General features: G+C 50.0%; 3 protein-coding genes and 2 pseudogenes across 3 annotated transcripts; 2 read left to right on the forward strand and 3 right to left on the reverse strand.

Annotated features, from left to right (window-relative positions):
* Window positions 1–708: 708 nt before the first annotated feature.
* Window positions 709–1,407, reverse strand: LOC147095957 (histone H1.3-like). Its single transcript, XM_085974048.1, has one exon. The coding sequence runs from the start codon at window positions 1,405–1,407 to the stop codon at window positions 763–765; it is 645 nt and encodes a 214-aa protein (XP_085830174.1). The 3' UTR covers window positions 709–762.
* Window positions 1,408–3,848: 2,441 nt separating this feature from the next.
* Window positions 3,849–4,935, reverse strand: LOC147095958 (uncharacterized; annotated as a pseudogene).
* A 4,930-nt stretch (window positions 4,936–9,865) lies between these two features.
* On the reverse strand, window positions 9,866–10,415 carry LOC147095959 (histone H2A-like). The gene has a single exon (XM_085974927.1). It carries the CDS (start codon window positions 10,413–10,415, stop codon window positions 10,026–10,028), a length of 390 nt encoding a protein of 129 aa, XP_085831053.1. The 3' UTR covers window positions 9,866–10,025.
* A 7,460-nt stretch (window positions 10,416–17,875) lies between these two features.
* LOC147095960 (histone H2B 7-like) lies at window positions 17,876–18,435 on the forward strand. The gene has a single exon (XM_085974050.1). It carries the CDS (start codon window positions 17,911–17,913, stop codon window positions 18,289–18,291), a length of 381 nt encoding a protein of 126 aa, XP_085830176.1. The 5' UTR covers window positions 17,876–17,910; the 3' UTR covers window positions 18,292–18,435.
* A 739-nt stretch (window positions 18,436–19,174) lies between these two features.
* On the forward strand, window positions 19,175–19,665 carry LOC147095961 (histone H3-like; annotated as a pseudogene).
* The last annotated feature ends 1,676 nt before the right edge of the window (window positions 19,666–21,341 follow it).

The following is a 21,341-nucleotide window of genomic DNA, read 5'->3' on the forward strand; positions in this document are numbered from 1 at the left end:
ATGGCATACTCCTGCTCCTATCTTCTATGTTTCTATGTCATCATCACATTGCTGTTTGTGGGAGCTTGCAACAGTGACTACACACCAAAAATTACATTGGCTGTAAAGCGCATTGGAAGGTCCGGTGATCATGAAAAACGCGATATAGATGCAAGTCTTTCTTTCTTTCGCCGAATTTAATAATAGGGTGTCATCTGCTATTTCAGCAACTTGCCATGAAAAAAGCAGCATCAGCCGCCGCAGCTATTAAAGGCACAAGGCGGACCCGATAGAAGCAGCCCCGGGGTCATCACCTCCCGCGCCGGCCAATCAGGCGCCTCGCCTGGTTGCAACAAGACAATGTATCAAGTCCCAGATCTCCCCCCAAAACGGGCAAATTCCTCCAGGCTCGTCTTACATCAACTTCCACGATGATTCTTCGTGCAAAACGGGCTCCAGGTTCTGAATGACCTATTCCTATCTTCTAAAACAATTAAAATTGCTGACAATGCAGAGCACATTTGAAGACTATTCCCAAGGAATGACCTCGCCACAAACATGTTACGCATCGTTCTCCCGTTCAGACTGATTGACGTGTTGTATATTTATTACCAAGCACTTCTACCAGCCCCTCCCCCGCATTTATTTCAATTACATAATTACACAAAAAACTAGTCTAATTCGGCTCTTTGATGAATTGTTTTGTGGCTCTGAATAGAGCCGTTGCCTTTTTTATATGCCCAGTCTGTAATAAATGAATCATTCGGGGTGATTCGCTTGCACTCAGGAGCTGTCCTGTTGCTCCGAGCAAACTTGGCTTTCTTTCACCGAGAGGGAGGTCTCCTCCTGAGCGGGGGTTTGGTCCGCTTCCTGCTCCGGTTGTTTGACCAGCTTTCTCGGCTTTGCACGCTGGCGTTTCCCTTTCCCTTCGGCCCTGGCTGCCTTCCTCCCCTTGGGTTTGCGGGCGGTGGCCCTCCTCGCCCCCTTCCTGGCGGCGCCGTGTTTCTTGGTCTTCCTGGGCGAGCCTCTGCTCCTGGGCGCCGCCTTTCTGACCGCACGTTGCTTCATCCTCCTCCTCCTCCTCTCCCTGGCGGCGGCGGCGGGCTCCCCCTTGGGCTTCTCCTCCCGGCCGCCCCACGTCTTGCTGAGCCTGAAGGAGCCCGAGGCGCCGGTGCCGGTGGGCCGCAGCAGTGAGCCTTTGGTCACCAGGCTCCGGACCGCCTGGTTGACCCGCCAGTTGTTTCTGGCCACGTCGTAGCCGCGGCCCGAGAGGACCTTCTTGAGAGCCGACAGCGAGAGTCCCCGGCGCTCCTTGGTGGCCGCCACCGCCTCCAGGATCTGCTGGGACACGGTGGCGCCGGGTCTCCTGGCCAGGGGCGCAGCCCTGGTCTTCCTCCTGGTGCTCCTGGCAGGGAGAGTGTCGGCCATGGCTTGGGCTGGGACCTTTTCTCTCTATCTCTCTCTATCTGAATGTGTGTTGGATAATGAAGAGTTTCCAGCAGCCGGCGCTATTTAACCAGGCGAACCGGACGCTGCAGAGCCAAAGGTCTCACCTCCTGGGCTCATCTCAGCTCCTTAAATGTTTAAGAAGAAACACATTACACGAGGGGATTCGTTTTATTTCCAAACCGTGGGCCAGGCTGGAGTGATAATGCCTTCCCGGATATGTAATTTGGGACAGTTCATGAAGCCAAGTATCTCAATACAACACAGTTCCCAGACCTTCAAGTTCTTCTCTTCCTTTTACCATAATACAGGCTTTTAATGTCAAATATTGGCATCAGCTCATCGATTATTTATTCATTTTCATCCTTTTCTATCCTGCCTTTTCGTGACCGTTTTCTACACTCGCCAGCACGGTGCAGAAGACGCAATGTTTGTGCTCTGATTGCTCTCCGCACCTCAGTTTGGACTTGAGTTAAAGTCGGTTCCCCAGTGAGGTGATTTTGGAAGCAGCAGGTGATGACTTTATTTTTCTCCAGCCGCCTTTCTCGGCAGCTCGGCAGACAGATTACTGCTGGGCTCGGGAGGACCGTCTTTGGTTTATGAATTGTTGTGGGGAGGGGGGTTTGGGGATTTCAGTAGATTACTAACATCTCTGGAATAGCCCCCGGTGCAAATAATTTGGCCCTCCACTCCGGGATCGTTCTCTCGCATCTTTCTGAGCTCCAATTTGGAGTGCGGAGCGGGTGCCAGAGAGGAAGTGACAGGAGGCGAAACCGTTTGGAGAAAACGCCTCAGAAAGATAGATTTAGAAACCATTGCTGCCCCCCTAGGAGTGCCGTGACTACAAGACGGGAGTGAAGAACCCTCGCCAAGACCAGCCGAGCGTCATGGGCTCAGTCGCAAACCCGCCACTGCCACGAATTCGGTTATCTTCAAACTGCTTGGGGAGTTCGCTCAGGATTTCGAGACCGGTCTTTGCTTGAGGTGGGGCTCCCAGGACAGTACGCCACCCTTGCTCTGCGGGTCACCGTCATTCCCAAGGAAATCGAGCTGGGCTGCTGCATCCGCAAGGAATGGACCCAGTTCAGTAATTGTACACCTCTGTTAGGATCCACTGCATGTGGAAACTGAGCAAAAAACACACCAGCACAATGACCCGAGTAAACACTAGTGTAATGTATTTACTAGTGAAATGCAGACACCGCCCTATTAAATTGTGTAACCGATGCATTTATGTGTTAAACAATCGTATTAGTGTTATCCTCAGTTAACATTAATCTAGGATGCGGAGAAGTTTACGATCAGTCTAGGGGACAAGGAGCCAGCCATGTCGAGTACTCGTCCACAAAACCGAATGAAATCACTTTATAGGATGTCTGTCGTTGGGACATATATGAACATAAAATAAAGTCTAAGAATGTCCCAGAGATTTCCCCATCTCCAGTATTTACATTAGTTGTCTCAGACTCCTGTCAATTAATTTAAAGTATTTTTCTGTCATTTGTTTTAACTATGAGCGGTGCATTGTACAGGTACAAAAAATGGAAAATCTGGAACTAAAAACAAAAAAATTACGGAAACTACTGGAAACGCTCAGCAGTTCGTCCAGCATTTGAGAGAAAGGTGTGCAATTTTTTTTTAATTGCCTTGCATTTATATCGTGCCTTCCACGACCTCAAGACGTCCCGAAGCGCTTTACTGCCAATGAAATAATTTTGAGCGGGTGGAAAATTAGTTATTTTAACTATTGTTAAAAACAACTTACATTACCGACCATCAACAGCCTGTGAAATTGGGCTGTGAAATTCGATTGGTGGGGGGTTCATCAATTAGTATTTCAAAAAGAAACACTTTAATTGGATCGGGAAAGGTGGCAACGGACCAAAGTCCAGTAAATACACCGCCTTTAAGAGGGCACCACTGAAAAATAATCCAACCGCGGATCCAATCACACTAAAAGCTTAATAACTAACGTCCTGTGTGGTGCCCACCCTTCTGACGTGTGTGTGATCTTTCGTGTGGCCATCGTATGAGCTTGGAGTGGTCCCGACTCAAGCAGGGGAAAATCTTCACACCGGCTCTTAATTTTCCACAATAATCAGAGCGCTTTTCGCCTTTTAATTTCATAGAAACAGCCAGTCGGCCCCTCGAACCTGCTCCACCATTCAATGCGATCATGACTGACCATCCAAATTCAGTACCGTCCCTTTCTCCCGCTATCCCTTGATCCCTTTACCCTTAAGAAATATATCTAACTCCTTCTTGAATATATTTAATGAATTGGCCTCAACTGCTTTCTGTGGTAGAGAATTCCAGGTTCACCACTCTCTGGGTGAAGAAATTCCTCATCTGTGCTAAATGGCTTACCCCTTATCCCTCAACTCCCCGTAATCAAATGATCATTTTTTCAAAGTTCCGAAATGGAGATTTGCTATCATCGAGTTTATTTCGTTATCCTGTTTTACAATGCGAAAACATTTATCCTTTATCATTTTCCAACTAGTGATCCGTTTTCAGGAAAAAAAATTGGCAGTGGCCGCTCGTTTAAAGCTCAATTTGGTTAAAATTGGTGGCTCATAAAAAGCCGTTGTGTTGAGGTATAAGTTTCACGGTCGTTTCTCCTGTTTAACGGCAGGCGTAGTTCCCCCGGTGGTCGCGCACCTCGGGTTTTTCTGCGGCCGCCCCACCAATCTTTTGGGTTGGGCGGCAGGCGATCGCCCCAGGCGGGGGTTGACCGCCGCTTTCCTGCCGCGGGCGGGCTTGAACTTGCGGTACAGCCGCGCCTTGCGGCCCTTGGCGGTTTGGGCTTCAGGTGGGCGCGGACGGTGGCCCGGCCCTTAGCCCGCCCCGCCACCAACTTGGGCCTGCGGTGAGTTGGCGCCGCTTTGCGGGGCCGGGCCGCCGCCGGGCGCTTGGCGGCCGAACTCTTGGCCGCCGTCGACTTCTTGGAGGCGGCCGGGGTCAGTCGGGTGGCCGATGTTTTCTTCTTGGCCGCTTCTTCCTTCAGCGGCACGGGGGCCGCCGATGTGGCCGCTGGTGTCAGGTAGGGGGCGGCCGCCGTACTGTCGGTGCGGGTCTTGGAGCGGTTGAATCTGAAGGAGCCCGAGGCGCCGGTGCCGGCGGTCTGCACCAGCGAGCCCTCCTTCACCAGGCACTTGACCATGTGGTTGACGCGGGTGTTGTCGCGGCTCACGTCGCAGCCCCGGGCCGACAGCGCCTGCTTCAGGGCGGCCAGCGAGATGCCGCGCCGCTTCTTGGTGGCCGCCGCCACCTGCAGGATCTGCTCGGTCACCGTGGGGCCAGTCTTCTTGCGGCGCGGCAGGACCCACCGCTGATTGGTGGCGTTGCTGCTGCTTCTTGACCATCGGCTTCACCACCACGCCTGAATCTCCCACCACCTCCTCCGCCTTCTGGTTGTTGTCAGCCATGTTCAGGGGCTGGTTTGATGCCGAAACTGGGGTTGAGTTAAAAGCCGCTCTTTCCGTCTCCTTCTTGCAAACTCGCACTAAACGCGGCTGAAACTGAAGGCGCTGCCAGTCGGAGCCGCCGCTTTTATAGAGGGAAGGCGGACGGAGTGGGGTAAACCAACCGCCTGGCCCCGCCCCCTTGTCCTCCCCCCGCCCCCCCTTGACCTCTTGACTTTAGCCTTTTTGTGTTTCTCCCTGACACTAAAACCCCCGATTCCTGCAAAACCCGCCCGCCCCGGCCTCCGGCAACCGGCCCGCCCCAAGGCACCGGCTGCACCGTGTCGGCCGGCGGCGGCGTGGCGGCCCCGGCCTCCCGAAAACCACGCCGAAAGTGGGGCCAGGTGCGAAAATCGGCGTCGCCTTTCGGCGTTTTGGCCCTTCCACCCGGGAGAGGTCGCCCTAAACGCCGGCTTTGGCCGGAATGAAGAATTCTCCCTCAAAGCGGGGCTGCTCGGCTCCAACTTTCAGCTGGAACCCCCGGCGCTGGGCTTTCGGCTGCGCTGCCACGATCCCGTGAAAGTGGCCGCAGTAGCACAGATCATTCAGGGACCGGGACGGCGCACCGGCCAGTTGGGTTAAGCCAATGGGATCGCTTGACTTCACAAATTCCTGCTCTGGGGAATTCAGGCTCCAAGAATGTGATACAATAGCAAAATACTGCGGATGCTGGAAATCTGAAATAACAACAGAAAATGCTGGAAGCTGGCTAGGCAGCATCTGTGGCGAGGGGGACAGAGTTAACGTCCCAGACCTGAAACGTTAATTCTGTCTCTGTCTCCACGGATGCTGCCTGAGTGTTTCCAGCATTTTCTGTTGTTATCCAAGAATGTGATGTAGGCCTAGAAATTCATTAAGGCGCTGCCAGCTTTGCGCCCAGTTAACGCCTAAAGGGTGATTTTGCGCCAAAAATGAGTTTGCGCAGATATTCAGCGCAGCGGTATTGGCGGCGGTAGCCGTTAGCACTGCGCCGGCACCGATGACGTCATCGGTGTGCGCAGTGCCCTGGTTCCGCCCCGAAACCGCGCCGATCCCCATATTTAGTTGCGGCCGCCTCCTCCGAAGTGGCCGCAAACAGCGACCAGAAAACGGAGCCGTCCTGCTGCCTTAGTGGGGCGCTTTAAAGCGGAAGGTGCGGCCGGCCGCTTTTGCGGCGGCCGCCTGCCCGCACCTCCTTCCCCCGCCTCCTCCACCACCCCCCCCCCGTGGCATTGCTGGCTGCTTTCCGTGAGCCCGGCACTTCTCCGTGGTGCAGGGCTCATTTGCCGGCACTATCCAGCGGCGATCTCCCCGTTGCAGGCAGCTCCCCCTTAAGAGAAGGAGGAGGCCTGCAGTACCGCAGCCTGGCGCAGCGGCGCCAAGAGCGCTGATATTCAGTGTCAGCGCACCAAGCGGAGGCGGGCACACCCTGGAATAGCGCCCGCTTCCAAATTGGGGCGCTAACAATGAATATCTGACGATCGCTATAGGCTTCCCGCCCAGCACTAACTTTTGGGCGCTAGGCAGCTGGCGGGGCCATAGTGAATTTTTAGGCCGTAGTCTTTTGAAACGTGCTTGTGTTAGAACTTTTCTTTTCCTGATTTGTTGGAGGGGGGTGAGTGGAAACACTGGGTATTTCCAAAAAAAATCGTTTAAAATGCTGTTCAGTAACAGCTCATTTATTTTTGAAAGGAAGGAAACTTGAAAATTTATTTTCAGAATATGATGTGAGTTTCCCCCGCCCACGTTTAAACACAAAACGTCAGCTATTGTTTACACAAACCACCCATTCAGACGTCCTTAGTCAATTAAAGGCTGTGCCAAATGTGATTTTTATTGCGGGGGTGGGGTGATGGGACTAATGAGCAATAAGAGAGTTAGGAGCCTACTCGCCCCCATACTCAGACCTGATCGGGGCGTAATTTCAGTTCCAATGGACAGCCAACCAGTCTGGTTTGAAACTCAGCCCAGTTCACAAGACAACTTTATAATGCAGCACATTTCCATGTCATTGTACCACTAATTATTACCAGGTTTACTCCGTCCGCCTGCTCATTAGCGAGCTTACATAGCCAGATAATTGATATTTTTTCAGGATGGGTTGGGAGTCTTAAAGAGCATTTCTAATCTTAACTGATACCATTTGAATGATGGTGATGGTGGCGTGGAGTTGTTGGGGGAGATTCTCTCCCCGAATTAATGCTTGCAAATTCAATTCTTACAGTGCAGATGTAAAAATAAATATGTCAGTTGTTCCTCGTATTTCTTAAATACTAAAAGGTGTTCGACAATACATTCCAAGGCTTGAGGTCCCAGCTAATCCATTACATCAGAAATAAATGGATCCCGGGGAAAATAACACACTGGATACGAGCATCGGAATGAAAATACATGTGTTCTCTTTTGAACTTTTCAACGTTACTATTAAATCGAGGGTTACAACCGCTCAGTCGCAGTTGTGGGTGTTCCGTTATGTAATCACCGCCCAATCTAATTGATGGCCAGGGACGCAACAGACCAGATCCTTATAGGTTATTTGATGTGAACTGGGTCGATGTGTTCCTTATTTATTTCAACACATATGGGGCACATTAAGGACCTGATAAATCCTTTCGCTTTTCTTCAGCCGATTTGTCACTGAAACATAGGCAGAACCTCAGAGTCCACGGACAATTCAATAGCGGCTGTCGGAAACATAATGATCACATGTGACCCATTCTGTGCTTAAAGTTAGTCATCGACGGAGATTTTATATTAAAATACATTTCCTTTTTTTAATCAAAAGCGGCAATTAAACCTTCTGTTCTGATCTGATCTGGCACTGAAAGTAATTCGGCAGAAATTTCCCAATGACGTAAAGATATGTGCTTCCCTGGAGTTTAACCGGGATTTTCCACTTCTGCGCTCGCTGGCCCGACATTTTTCTAGCATAGGCGAGAAGTGGAGGAAAATCGCAGACCGGCAAATGCATAAACGGAAAACCTCCGCCTTCTTGCGGGCACGCACGCAAATTATTTTTAAAGTTGTTGAACCTATGCTAATACATCTCTTTCCCCAAAGCTGTTGTTGCAGGAAAGACTGTGTCAACCATAAGGGGGTATAACAGACGGCCGAGGCGATACCGACCGTTTTGCGATTTCCAAATTTGTGTGTTTTGCGCCCATTTCCGAATTCATTTCTGAATTCTAAGAAGCACTTGTATGAATCCAAGATTCAGAAGCACTTTTCCGGATACTCAGCGCTCGCCGCACGAATGGATATACCTGCAGCTCTTGATGTCCCTCTGGGAATGGTCTATCTGTGTAGAGTGCAGTGCACAAGCCTGCTGCCCCGTCGACCACTATGTCAAATGGTTCAAACCTCATCAAAGGATGCAGTCGGGCTCAATAATAACATTGCAGATTGAACTTTCCAACCCGTTTGCTGAAGAGTCTGCAGACCAAATTCATTACTCAGCAGCCAGGGAGCAGGGAGCAGAAGATCATAGAGGTTCCAATTGGTACGATCTGGAATACAGAGCCTGAAAGAGTGGTGGAAATAGATTCAATAGGGAATTGGATCTCTACTTAAAGAGGAAAAACATTGCAGGGCTATGGGGAAACAGCAGGGAAGTGGGATTAATTGGAAGTTCTTTCAGAGAGACACAATGGGAGGAATGTTCTGGTCTATATGTGACTCCAGCCCCACAGAATGTGGTTGACTCTTAATTGCCCTCTGAAATGGCCTAATAAGCAAAGCGGCTCACCACCACCTCAAGGGCAATTAGGAATGGGCAATAAATGCTGGCTTTGACTGGAATGCCTATGTCCTGTGAGCGAAGAATAAAAACAATTGCTGTAACTGTTTACTGTAACTACTCGTCTGGAAAGGATTGATCAGGGATCTGACGATATTACAGATTAGGGTTTTTGAGCAATCCTAAAAAAAAAAGGTCCTAGTCAGCTTGCTTGATTTAACGTTCACTCGTGTCTGTTTTCAGCCATCACTGAGCATCCAGCCCATTCTCGAATGCTCCAGTATTGGGAAAGCATGAGCTTGTGTCGGGGACTGTGGGATGGGTTTGGATTTCCATGAGGAGGGAGGAAGGAGTAAGAATAACGAGCCATCAATGAGGAACAAGACAAGAGAAAGGATCGTACACCAACCTGAAGAAAATGGAGACTATAAAAGGAGCGACGGCATCTTCGATACATGAGGAAGGAAATTGAAAAGCACTCCGAGTACGCTCAATACTTCAATCTTGAAGCCAATGGGTAGACCATATAAAAGCACAACTGGGCAGATCTACGGGGTTGGTGGTGGTTGTCAAAAGATGACAGAAATCGAGCAAACTGCAGGCAAATCAATTGAAGAGAAAGCTCCCGGTAAACAGACGGCCACCAAGGGTGCTCCAACCATCGATGGAGCAAAACCAATTTCAGACCCGAAGTTAACCCGCCCAAATGAGAACAAGGCGAGGTCAGCTCGACGCCCGAATTTGCACTCCAATAGCGCGGTGAATTTACGCTTTTACCCCCACCCCACCCCCAACCCGCGACTTCAATGGAAACAATATAAACTGTGCCTGATCCGCTACCACCCGGGTGAACCTTCGCCGCAAGAAGTCAAGAAGACTACAATCGGATGAGGTGTAAAACGGGAACCTGTTCCCGCTGGGCGGGTTAAGTTAAAATGACCCCTCCTCCCTCAATAGAACTGAATATTGGGCGGCACGTTTAACTGGCGGCCCAGTCTATTCCGCCAGTTTTGGACTACCGCCCCAGATGAATTTCTACCCCCCGTTCTGTTTTGAGTGAAGCAACCATCGCCTCGAACCAAAGGGGCGTTCGTTTCAGGCAACATATAGGAGCACCACAGGGCACATTTTCCAAATGGAGCCTCGCTCTCCAGCAGCACCATTAGAACCCGGCTTTTCCTCCTGAGCAGAGCTTCGTCCACCTCAGACACCTTTCCTGATTTCGGGCGCCCGTTGTTCACGATCTTTAGTCCATTAAGATTTGTGCCCTACTCATTATACGAGGTCAAGGCGGGTTTTTAATAACACATTCAAGGAGCTCAATTGGGAATGAAAGTTAGGAGGCAGCTCTTCAGAAAGAGGTGGGTGGCTTTGAAAAGAGCCTTTGTGGTCCGTTGAATCGATTTATTGATGTTTGTCCTTTAGGTGTAAACCTTGCTGGGGTGTCCGGTTTTCTTTGGCAGCAGCACGGCCTGGATGTTGGGCAGGACCCCGCCCTGGGCTATGGTGACCCCGCCCAGCAGCTTGTTGAGCTCTTCGTCGTTGCGGATGGCGAGCTGCAGGTGGCGGGGGATGATGCGGGTCTTCTTGTTGTCGCGGGCCGCGTTGCCGGCCAGCTCCAGGATCTCGGCGGTCAGGTACTCGAGGACGGCGGCCAGGTTGACCGGGGCTCCGGCCCCCACCCGCTCGGAGTAGTGGCCCTTGCGCAGCAGGCGGTGGATGCGGCCGACCGGGAACTGCAGACCGGCTCGGGAGGAGCGGGTCTTGGATTTGGCGCGTCCTTTGCCTCCGATTTTACAGCGGCCCGACATCTTGTTACAAACTCTCACCGACTCCAATAAGCCGGTTAGCGCCGGGCAATTCTCCTTTTATATCATTCAGCCAGATCGGGATGCGGTCGTTTCTCATTGGTTGTGAATAACTTTCACTTATTTCTGATTGGTCTATAACTTAAATAGACACATTACAAATATTTAGCATTTAGGAAGCGGCGCCTTACCCATCCCTAATTAGCATGCTTTGTCTCATGGGTCATGGGGCACAGCGCAGCAACTCAAGGTCAGCGGCCAGGTAGGAACATACACACGAACAATGGCGGACAGGTAAAAGCCCTCTGGTCCATCCAGCCTGCCTCACGCAACTGCGACAACCTGTGAATCACAATATATACGGTCTCCACCCCCAACCCGAAGCCATGTGCCATCCTGGGAGCGGCGAAAAAATATATATATTTTTAAAACAGGCCAATTTGGGGGGAATTTCCTCTCTGACTCATCTAGGCGATGGAAACGAGTCCACGAGATCACTCTGCAGTACTCATCTTCTGTAAGAGGTGACCTCCGCCCCAGTCAGAAACAGGTCCAGCTCTCGCTTGAAGGTAGATGGGAACTCCGGCCCCGACACGGTGGGCGTAGCAGTAGCCAGTGCATGCGGCCAACCGGGAACTGGAGAGCAGCCCTGATGAAATACAGAAAGACTTGCATTGAAACAGCACCTTACACAACCTCAGGATGTCCCAAAGCGCTTTACAGCCAATTAAGTACTACTTGAAGTGCAGTCACTTAATGTGGGAAACGCGGCAACCAATTTGTGCACAGCAAGGTCCCCACACACAGCAATGAGATCATGACCAGATCATCTGTTTTTAACTGTTGTTGGAGAAACGCGGCATCGGCAGCGGGTGGAGGCGGAGCTGAGCGGCAGAGCGACTACAAGAGGCCCCAGAGGCTCAGGTAGGCCCCAGTGCGGCATCGGCAGCGGGTGGAGGCGGAGCTGAGCGGCAGAGCGACTACAAGAGGCCCCAGAGGCTCAGGTAGGCCCCAGTGCGGCATCGGCAGCGGGTGGAGGCGGAGCTGAGCGGCAGAGCGACTACAAGAGGCCCCAGAGGCTCAGGTAGGCCCCAGTGCGGCATCGGCAGCGGGTGGAGGCAGAGCTGAGCGGCAGAGCGACTACAAGAGGCCCCAGAGGCTCAGGTAGGCCCCAGTGCGGCATCGGCAGCGGGTGGAGGCGGAGTCGGGACCAGCGGGAGCAGCGAGGAGGAGCTCGGGAGAAAACCCGGCGACCAGCGAGGCCCGAGACCACAGCTGGGGCAGTCGGGAGAGCAGGAGGCCAGTAACTCTTATATAGGTGGAGCTGTTGCTAAACCCGAAACACTACAGTGTAGTGTCTCCCACCCTTCCACCTCCTCTAACCTTTTAGGGGTTAGTGGAAGTTGAAAAGGTAGGTTCAATTTATTTTATTTCAGGAGCCTAACCTAGGTGGAAAAGGTTCCAGGACAGGAGGCGGCAGTGAAAATACAACGCCAGAAAACAGATAGGAGACTGGTTGGTGAGTACTTTCACAAACTTATTCTAAGTAGAATTCAATAATTAAGCTAAATCGTAGTAAATAAAAGGGTATTGTAAGGGTTAAGTCATGGAAGGGCAGCTCGGACCCGTGTCATGCTTCTCCTGTGCCATGTGGGAGATCAGGGACACTGTCCCTGACAACTATGTGTGCAGGAAGTGTGTCCAGCTGCAGCTCCTAGCAGACCGCATGGCGGCGCTGGAGCTGCGAATGGACTCACTCTGGAGCATACGCGATGCTGAGGATGTTGTGGATAGCACATTCAGTGAGTTGGTCACACCGCAGGTAAAGGCTAGCTCAGACAGTAAATGGGTGACCAAAAGGCAGGGTAAAGGCAGGAAGGTAGTGCAGGAGTCACCTGCGGTCATCTCCCTCCAAAACAGGTTTACCGTTTTGGGTACTGTTGGGGGAGATGACTTATCAGGGGAAGGCACCAGCAGCCAGGTTCAGGGCACCATGACTGGCTCTGCTGCACAGAAGGGCGGGAAAAAGAGGGATAGGGCTATAGTGATAGGGGATTCAATTGTAAGGGGGATAGATAGGAGTTTCTGTGGCCGAGACCGAGACTCCAAGATGGTATGTTGCCTCCCTGGTGCAAGGGTCAAGGATGTCTCGGAGCGGGTGCAGAGCATTCTGAAGGGGGAGGGGGATCAGCCAGTTGTCGTGGTACATGTAGGTACCAACGATGTAGGTAAAAAGAGGGAGGAGGTCCTACAAGCTGAATTTAGGGAGTTAGGAGCTAAATTGAAAAGTAGGACCTCAAAGGTAGTAATCTCTGGATTGCTACCAGTGCCACGAGCTAATAAGTTTAGAGAGAGTAAGATAGATAAGCTAAATACGTGGCTTGAGCAGTGGTGCAAGGGAGAGGGATTTAAATTCTTGAGGCATTGTAACCAGTTCTTGGGGAGGAGTGACCTGTACCAAGGGGACGGTCGACACCTGAACTGTGAGGGAGCCGATGTCCTCGGGGTAATATTTTCTAGGGCGGTTCGGGAGGATTTAAACTAATTTGGCAGGGGGATGGGAACCTAGGTAGTGGAAAAGAGGGAAGTCATATGAAGTTAGAAATAGATGGTAGAAAGGTGAGAAGCAATAAGCAAAGGAGAGAAACACAAAGGGCCAAACTAATTCATAATGAGAGTGTGAAAAAAGCAAGCCTGAAGGCTTTGTATCTTAATGCTAGAAGCATTAGGAACAAGGTGGATGAATTAGTTGTGGAAATAGAGGTAAACAAGTATGATTTGATTGGGATTACAGAAACGTGGCTGCAGGGTGGGCAAGGCTGGGAACTTAACATCCAGGGATATACAATATTTAGGAAGGATCGGCAAAAAGGTAGGGGAGGTGGGGTAGCATTGCTGGTAAAGGAGGGGATTAATGCAATGGAAAGGAAGGATATTAACTCGGATGAAACGGAATCTGTATGGGTAGAAATGAGAAATAGCAAGGGGAGGAAAACGTTAGTGGGTGTGATATATAGGCCTCCAAATAGTAATATGGAGGTGAGGGAAGGCATAAAAAGGGAAATTAGAGAAGCGTGCGATAAGAGCACAGCTGTCATCATGGGTGACTTTAATTTACATATTGATTGGACTACCCAAATTAGTAAAAATTCTGAGGAGGAGGAATTCCTGGAATGTTTTCGGGACGGTTATCTGGACCAATATGTCGAGGAGCCGACTCGAGATCAGGCCATTTTAGACTGGGTATTGTGCAATGAGAAGGGACTTATCAGCAATCTTCTTGTACGAGGCCCCTTGGGTCAGAGCGATCATAATATGATCGAGCTCTCAGTCGAGATGGAGAGTGAGGAAATTGAATCAGAGACTAAGGTCCAGAACTTAAATAAAGGGAATTACGAGGGTATGAGACGGGAATTGGGTAAGATTGATTGGGTGGCGTTTCTGGGGGGATTGACAGTGGATAGACAATGGCAAGCATTCAAAGATAGAATGGAAGAATTCCAGAACATGTTTATACCGGTTTGGCATAAAAATAAACCTAAAAAGGTGACTCAACCGTGGATAACGAGGGAAATTAGGGACAGCATAAAATCAAAAAAAAGGGCATATCAACTGGCAAAAAAAAGCACCAGACCGGAAGATTGGGGGCAGTACAGGATACAGCAAAAGAGGACAAAGGGATTAATCAGGAAGGGGAAAATAGAATACGAAAGTAAACTTGCAGCAAACATAAAGACAGACTGCAAAAGCTTTTATCGGTATATCAGGAGGAAAAGACTGGTAAAATCCCAAGTCGGTCCCTTGCAGTCCGATTCGGGAGAATATATAATGGAGAATAAGGAAATGGCAGACCAATTAAACTCATACTTTGGTTCTGTATTCACAAAGGAGGACACAAATAACCTCCCAGGAATATCGGCAAACATAGGGACTAATGAGAGGGAGGAGCTGACAGAAATTAGTATCTCTAGGGATATGGTGTTGGGTAAGTTGAGGGGACTGAAGGCCGACAAATCCCCGGGGCCTGATAAACTACATCCTAGGGTACTTAAGGAGGTGGCCCTGGAGATAGCAGATGCTCTAAGGATCATCTTCCGGAACTCCATTGACTCGGGAACAGTACCCGTGGATTGGAGGGTAGCTAATGTTACCCCAATATTTAAAAAGGGGGGTAGAGAGAAAGCAGGGAATTATAGACCAGTAAGCCTTACATCGGTTGTGGGCAAAATGCTAGAGTCCATTATTAAGGATAAAATAGCGGAGCACTTGACAAATGGGGAAAGGATCGGACAGAGTCAACATGGATTTACAAAGGGTAAATCGTGTTTGACTAATCTGCTGGAATTTTTTGAGGAAGTAACTGGTAAAATAGATGGGGGAGAGCCAGTGGATGTGGTGTACCTTGACTTCCAGAAAGCCTTCGATAAGGTTCCACACAAAAGATTATCATGCAAAATTAAGGCTCATGGGATTGGGGGCAAAGTATTAACGTGGATAGAGAACTGGCTGGCGGATAGAAAACAGAGAGTTGGAATAAACGGCTCGTTTTCGGAGTGGCAGGCAGTGACCAGCGGGGTGCCGCAAGGATCTGTCCTGGGACCCCAGCTGTTCACAATATATATAAATGATCTGGATCAGGGAATTGGATGCAATATTTCCAAATTCGCTGACGACACTAAACTAGGAGGAGGGGTGGGCTCTGATGAGGATGTCAGGAGGCTACAGTGCGATTTGGACAGGTTGGGGGAATGGGCGGATACGTGGCAGATGCACTATAATGTGGATAAATGCGAGGTTATCCACTTTGGGGGTAAAAACAGGAGGGTGGATTATTATCTAAATGGCAATAGATTGGGAGATGGGGAAGTGCAGAGGGACCTGGGTGTTCTTGTGCACCAGTCACTGAAGGAGAGCATGCAGGTGCAACAGGCGATTAAGAAGGCAAATGGTATGTTGGCCTTCATATCAAGGGGGTTCGAGTATAGGAATAGGGATACCTTACTACAGCTGTACAAGGTGCTGGTGAGACCGCATCTGGAGTATTGTGTACAGTTTTGGTCGCCCCATCTGCGGAAGGATGTTCTTGCCATGGAAAGAGTGCAGCGGCGATTCACCAGGCTGATACCTGGAATGGCGGGAATGACCTACGAGGAGAGATTGAATAGTTTGGGCTTGTACTCACTGGAGTTTAGAAGATTGAGAGGGGATCTCATCGAAACATATAAAATTATGGCAGGCCTGGACAGGCTGAATTCAGAGAGAATGTTTCCAATGGCAGGGGAGCACAGAACCAGGGGCCACAGTCTAAAAATAGCGGGCAAATCATTTAAAACAGAGATGAGGAAGAATTTCTTCACTCAAAGAGTGGTGAGCCTGTGGAATTCCCTGCCACAGAGGGCTGTGAAGGCTAATTCAATAAATATTTTCAAGAGAGAATTGGATATATTTCTGAAGGCTAAGGGGATTAAGGGTTACGGAGAAAAGGCGGGGACGGGGTACTGAACTGGTAAGATCAGCTATGATCTCAGACGAAGATCAGCCATGATCTCATTGAATGGCGGAGCAGGCTCGAAGGGCCGAATGGCCTACTCCTGTTCCTATCTCTATGTTTAAGATAGGAGCAGGAGTAGGCCATTTGGCCCCTGGAGCCTGCTCTGCCATTCAATGCGATCATGGCTGATCATCCAAATTCAGTACCCTGTCCCTGCTTTCTCCCCATATCCCTTGATCCCCTTAGCCTTAAGAAATATATCTAACTCCTTCTTGAATATATTTAATGAATTGGCCTCAACTGTCTTCTGTGGTAGAGAATTCCACAGGTTCATCATTCTCTGGGTGAAGAAATTCCACCTCATCTCAGTCCTAAATGGCTTACCCCTTTTACCCTTAGACTGTGACCCCTGGTTCTGGACTCCCCCGCCATCGGGAACAGCCTTCCTGCACCTAGTCTGTCTAGTCCTGTTAGAATTTTATAAGTTTCAATGAGATCCCCTCTCATTCTTCTAAACTCTAGCGAATATAAGCCTAATCGACCCAATCTCTCTTCATACGTCATTCCTGCCATCCCAGGTATCAGTCTGGTGAATCTTCGCTGCACTCCCTCCATGGCAAGAACATCCTTCCACAGATAAGGCGACCAAAACTGCACACAATACTCAACGTGTCATCTCACCTAGGCCCTGTACAACTTCAGCAAGACATCGTTGCTCCTGTACGCGAATCCTCTCGCTATGAAGGCCAGCATACCATTTGCCTTCTTAACCGTCTGCTGCACCTGCATGCTTACCTTCAGCGACTGGTGCACAAGGACACTCAGGTCTCGTTGCACTTCCCCCTTTTCCAATCTATTGCCATTCAGATAATAATCTGCCTTCCTGTTTTTGCCACCAAAGTGGATAACCTCGCATTTATCCACATTATACTGCATCTGCCATGCATCTGCCCAATCGCCCAACCTGTCCAAATCGTACTGGAGTTTCTCTGCATCTTCCTCACAGCACACACACCCACCCAGCTTTGTGTGTGTGTGGGGGAGGGGGGGTGCGAGGCCATGGAGGAATTTGAAAACAAGGATGAGATTTTTTAAATCGAGGCGTTGCTTAACTGGGAGCCTCTAGGTCATTTAGCACAAAGGTTGATGGTTGAACGGGACTTGGTGCAAGTGCGGACAGGGGCAGCAGAATTTTGGATGACTTCAAATTTACGTTGGGTAGTATGTGGGAGGCCGGCCAGGAGTGCGTTGGAACAGTCAAGCCTAGAGGTAACAAAGGCATGGATGAGGGTTTCAGCAGCAGATGAGCTGAGGCAGAGGCGGGGTCGGGTGATGTACCGGCGGCAGAAATAGGCGGTCTTAGTGATGGCATGGATATGTGGTCGGAAGCTCATCTGAGGGGGGTGGGGGTTCGAATATGACACCGCGGTTGCGAACAGTCTGGCTCAGCCAGCTGCCCAGGGAGAGGGAGGGAGTCGGTGGCGTGGGGACGCAGTTAGTGGCGGGGACGAAGACGATGGCTTCTGTCTTCCCAACATTCAGCTGGATCAATGTCTGGCAAGCAGGCTGCAATTTAACAGGGCAACTTATGGTACCAAAAATATATTTTTCAACAGAAAATGCTGGAAATACTCAGCAGGCGAGGCAGCATCCGTGGAGAGAGAAACAGAGTTAACGTTTCAGGTCTGAGACCATTCATCAAGTATTTCCAGCATTTTCTGTTGTTATTTCAGATTTCCAGCATCCGCAGTATTTTGCTATTATAATATATTTTTCAAGCTGCAGCCATGTGGAGACTCTCCCCCACGTGCCTGAAACAAGCTGCAACACCATGAGCGTTTCTGATTGGCCAGTTGGCACCGCTTGTTCCTAACTCACAATAGACACTTATGCGCTGGTTCACCAATAGAAATGCTTCACTTTCTGATTCTTCATTTGCATACGGCTAGCTATTAAATAGCGCGTCCAGGAGACTTTCTCTATCACAAACTCTCGCGTCAATCCACCATGCCTGAAGCGGCATCCAAGGGCATCGCCCCGAAAAAGGGCCCGAAGAAAGCGGCCACCAAGAAGCGGACCAAAGGCGAGAAGAAGCGCAAGAAGACCAGGAAGCAGAGTTACAGTATCTATATCTACAAGGTGCTGAAGCAGGTCCACCCCGACACCGGCATCTCCTCCAAGGCCATGAGTGTCATCAACTCGTTCGTCAACGACATCTTCGAGCGCATCGCCTGTGAGGCTTCCCGCCTGATCCGGTACAGCAAACGCCAGACCATCTCCTCCAGGGAGATCCAGACCGCCGTCCGCCTCCTGGTGCCCGGGGAAGTGGCCAAGCATGCCGTCTCGGAGGGGACTTTCGCTGTCACCAAATACACCACCTGCAAATAATGCCTGTCCTTCCTCTCACCGTAAAAACTCAACCCAAAGGCTCTTTTTAGAGCCACTCACGAGATCCAGAAGGGACAATTTATTTTAATTTGACTAATGACATTTGAAATATGGACAGCATAAAGAATGAAACTCTTTATTTAACCCGCACCGTTTCATTTTTTTGTCGTATGTTCAGATTTTGCTGGTGTGTTTTTGTAATACAGTATATCGTTAATTTAAAATAGATTGAAATTTAACAAACATAACAAAATGATGTTTTGTCATTGCCCTGTTTTTGTACAAAACACTCAATTTATAAGCGGGTCGCTGAAAAGCTAAATGAAATTAAATCTGTCAATTCAGGATCCAGTAATTTTAAAGGATCAATTTGCCATACTTCACATTTTTGATAATGAATTATTATTCAGTCTCACAGATGCCATTTTAATAATGATTAATCAGTCCCACAGACGCTGTAATTTTAATTAAAATTATTCAGTGTCACAGATGACAATTTTTAGCAATAATGATTATTATTTAGCCTCACAGATGCCAGTTTTAATTATTATTCAGTCCCAGATACCATAATTTTTAATGATTATTCAATCCCACAGATGCAAAAATGTTAACAATACTGATTATTATTCAATCCCACAGATGCCATGATTTTAGTAACAGTGGTTATGCAGTCTCACAGAGGGCCATCATTTTAACAATGCGTATGATTCACAGGCATGTTCTTATTCTGTAAGCCGTGTTTTTCGTTGGTGTCCATTTTCCCTCCTTTTCCTTTGGTGTCCGAGGTTGGAGCGGATTGAAAAACGGGCCAATCAGAGACGCGGCTCGGCCGGCGGCTGCTATAAAAGCCGGAGACCGGAAGAGCAGCAACAGTTCGAGGAGAATGGCGAGGACAAAGTAGGCGGCGCACAAATCCACCGGTGGCAAAGCTCCCCGCAAGAGCGCTCCGGCCACGGGCGGGGTGAAGAACTTCACCGTTACCGGCCCGGCACTGTGGCCCTGCGGGAGATCCGCAGCTACCAGAAGTCCACCGAGCTGCTGATCCGCAACTGCCCTTCCAGTGCCTGGTCCGCGAGATCGCGCAGGAATTCAAGACCGACCTGCGCTTCCAGAGCTCCGCTGTCATGACCCTGCAGGAGGCCAGCGAGACTTACCTGGTGGGGCTCTTCGAGGACACCAACCTGTGCACCATCCACGCCAAGCGGGTCACCATCATGCCCAAGGACATCCACCAGTCCCGGCGTATCCGCGTTGAGCGCACCTGAGCGTCCCGCCACCAGCAGCCTTGGCCCATGAGGAACGGGAACTTGAAACCAAACTGCTCTTTTAAGAGCCACTTTAATCTTTGTGGGGAAAAGCTGTAATGCAGAGAAGCCTGCATAACCCAATATTTACATTGTAAAAGCAAAACACTGCTGGGAATCTGGAATGAATGCTGGAAATACTCAGCAGGTCACCGACCTGAAACGTTAACTATGAATGTTGCAGTCATCAAATTGAAAAAGTAGAGCACGTTGCAATGCAATATAAAATCTTGCAGCAGAGGAGGGAAGTCATTCTGCCCATCGTGCCAGCGCCGGCTACTATCCAATTTGTCTCACTGCTCTTTCCCTATAGCCCTGCAAAAGATGGTTCCTTTTCAGTATTAAAACATAGAAACATAGAAGATAGGAGCAGGAGTAGGCCGTTTGGCCCCTCGAGCCTGCTCCGCCATTCAGTGAGATCATGGCTGATCATCCAAATTCAGTACCCTGTCCCTGCCTTCTCCCTATATCCCTTGATCCCTTTAGCCTTAAGAAATATATCCAACTCCTTCTTGAATATATTTAATGAATTGGCCTCAACTGCCTTCTGTGGTAGATAATTCCACAGGTTCACCACTGTCTGGGTGAAGAAATTCCTCCTCATCTCTCTCCTAATTGGCTTACCCCTTATCCTTAGACTGTGACCCCTGGTTCTGGACTCCCCGACCATCGGGAACATCCTTCCTGCATCTAGTCTGTCTAGTCCTGTTAGAATTTTATACGTTTCAATGAGATCCCCTCTCATTCTTCTAAACTCAGCGAGTACAAGCCCAAACGACCCAATCTCTCCTCATACGTCATTCCTGCCATCGCAGGTATCAGCCTGGTGAATCTTCACTACACTCCCTCCATGGCAAGAACATCCTTCCTCAGATAAGGCGACCAAAACTGCACACAATACTCAAGGTGTGGTCTCACCAAGGCCCTGTACAACTGCAGCAAGACATCCTTGTTCCTGTACTCAAACACTCTTGCTACAAAGGCCAACATACCATTTGCCTTCTTAACCACCTGCTGCACCTGCATGCTTACCTTCAGCGACTGGTGCACAAGAACACACAGGTCTCGTTTCATTTCCCCTTCTCCCAATCTATTGCCATTCAGATAACAATCTGCCTTCCTGTTTTTGCTACCAAAGTGGATAACCTCACATTTATCCACGTTATATTGCATCTGCCAGTCTTCTGCCCAATCACCCAACCTATCCAAATCATACTGGAGTCATCTGTCGAAAGTTTTTTTTTTCTCATTTGCAAGATAAGTCTGGCCGGTCGTTTTGTGCGCGGGAGAAACACACAAAAAAGGCAAGCGGGCAGGCGGTTCTACCGCGTCCGCTTTGCGCCGATATAAAGCGGCCGCCGTCGCTCCCGCATCTTTGTTGCGTCGTGGCGGCACCGATGGCTGACATTGTGGGACCTGCAAAGGCGGAATCGCCCGCCGCTGTCGCTGAGTCCGACGCCCTCGCACCTTCCCTTCCCGCGGCCACCGGCCTGGCGGCCGCCCTCCTGCCCGTGGTCAAGAAGAAGAGCGCCTACCGGCCGCAGAAGACGGGCGCCGCGGTGGCCGAGCAGATCCTGGAGGCGGTGGCCGCCACCAAGGAGCGCCAGGCGGCGGCTCCCGGCACGCTGGCCGCCCTGAAGAAGATCATCCCGGCCTCCGGCTACGAGCCGGAGAAGGGCCCCGCCGCCGCCGTTTCGAGCAACCAGTCCCTGCTCGGCAAGATGCCGGGCGGGGGCGGGACCCACC

Source organism: Somniosus microcephalus, unplaced genomic scaffold (genome assembly GCF_052327205.1).
Source record: "Somniosus microcephalus isolate GS21.2 unplaced genomic scaffold, FLI_Smic_1.0 unresolved_chr1, whole genome shotgun sequence".
NCBI lineage: Eukaryota > Metazoa > Chordata > Chondrichthyes > Squaliformes > Somniosidae > Somniosus > Somniosus microcephalus.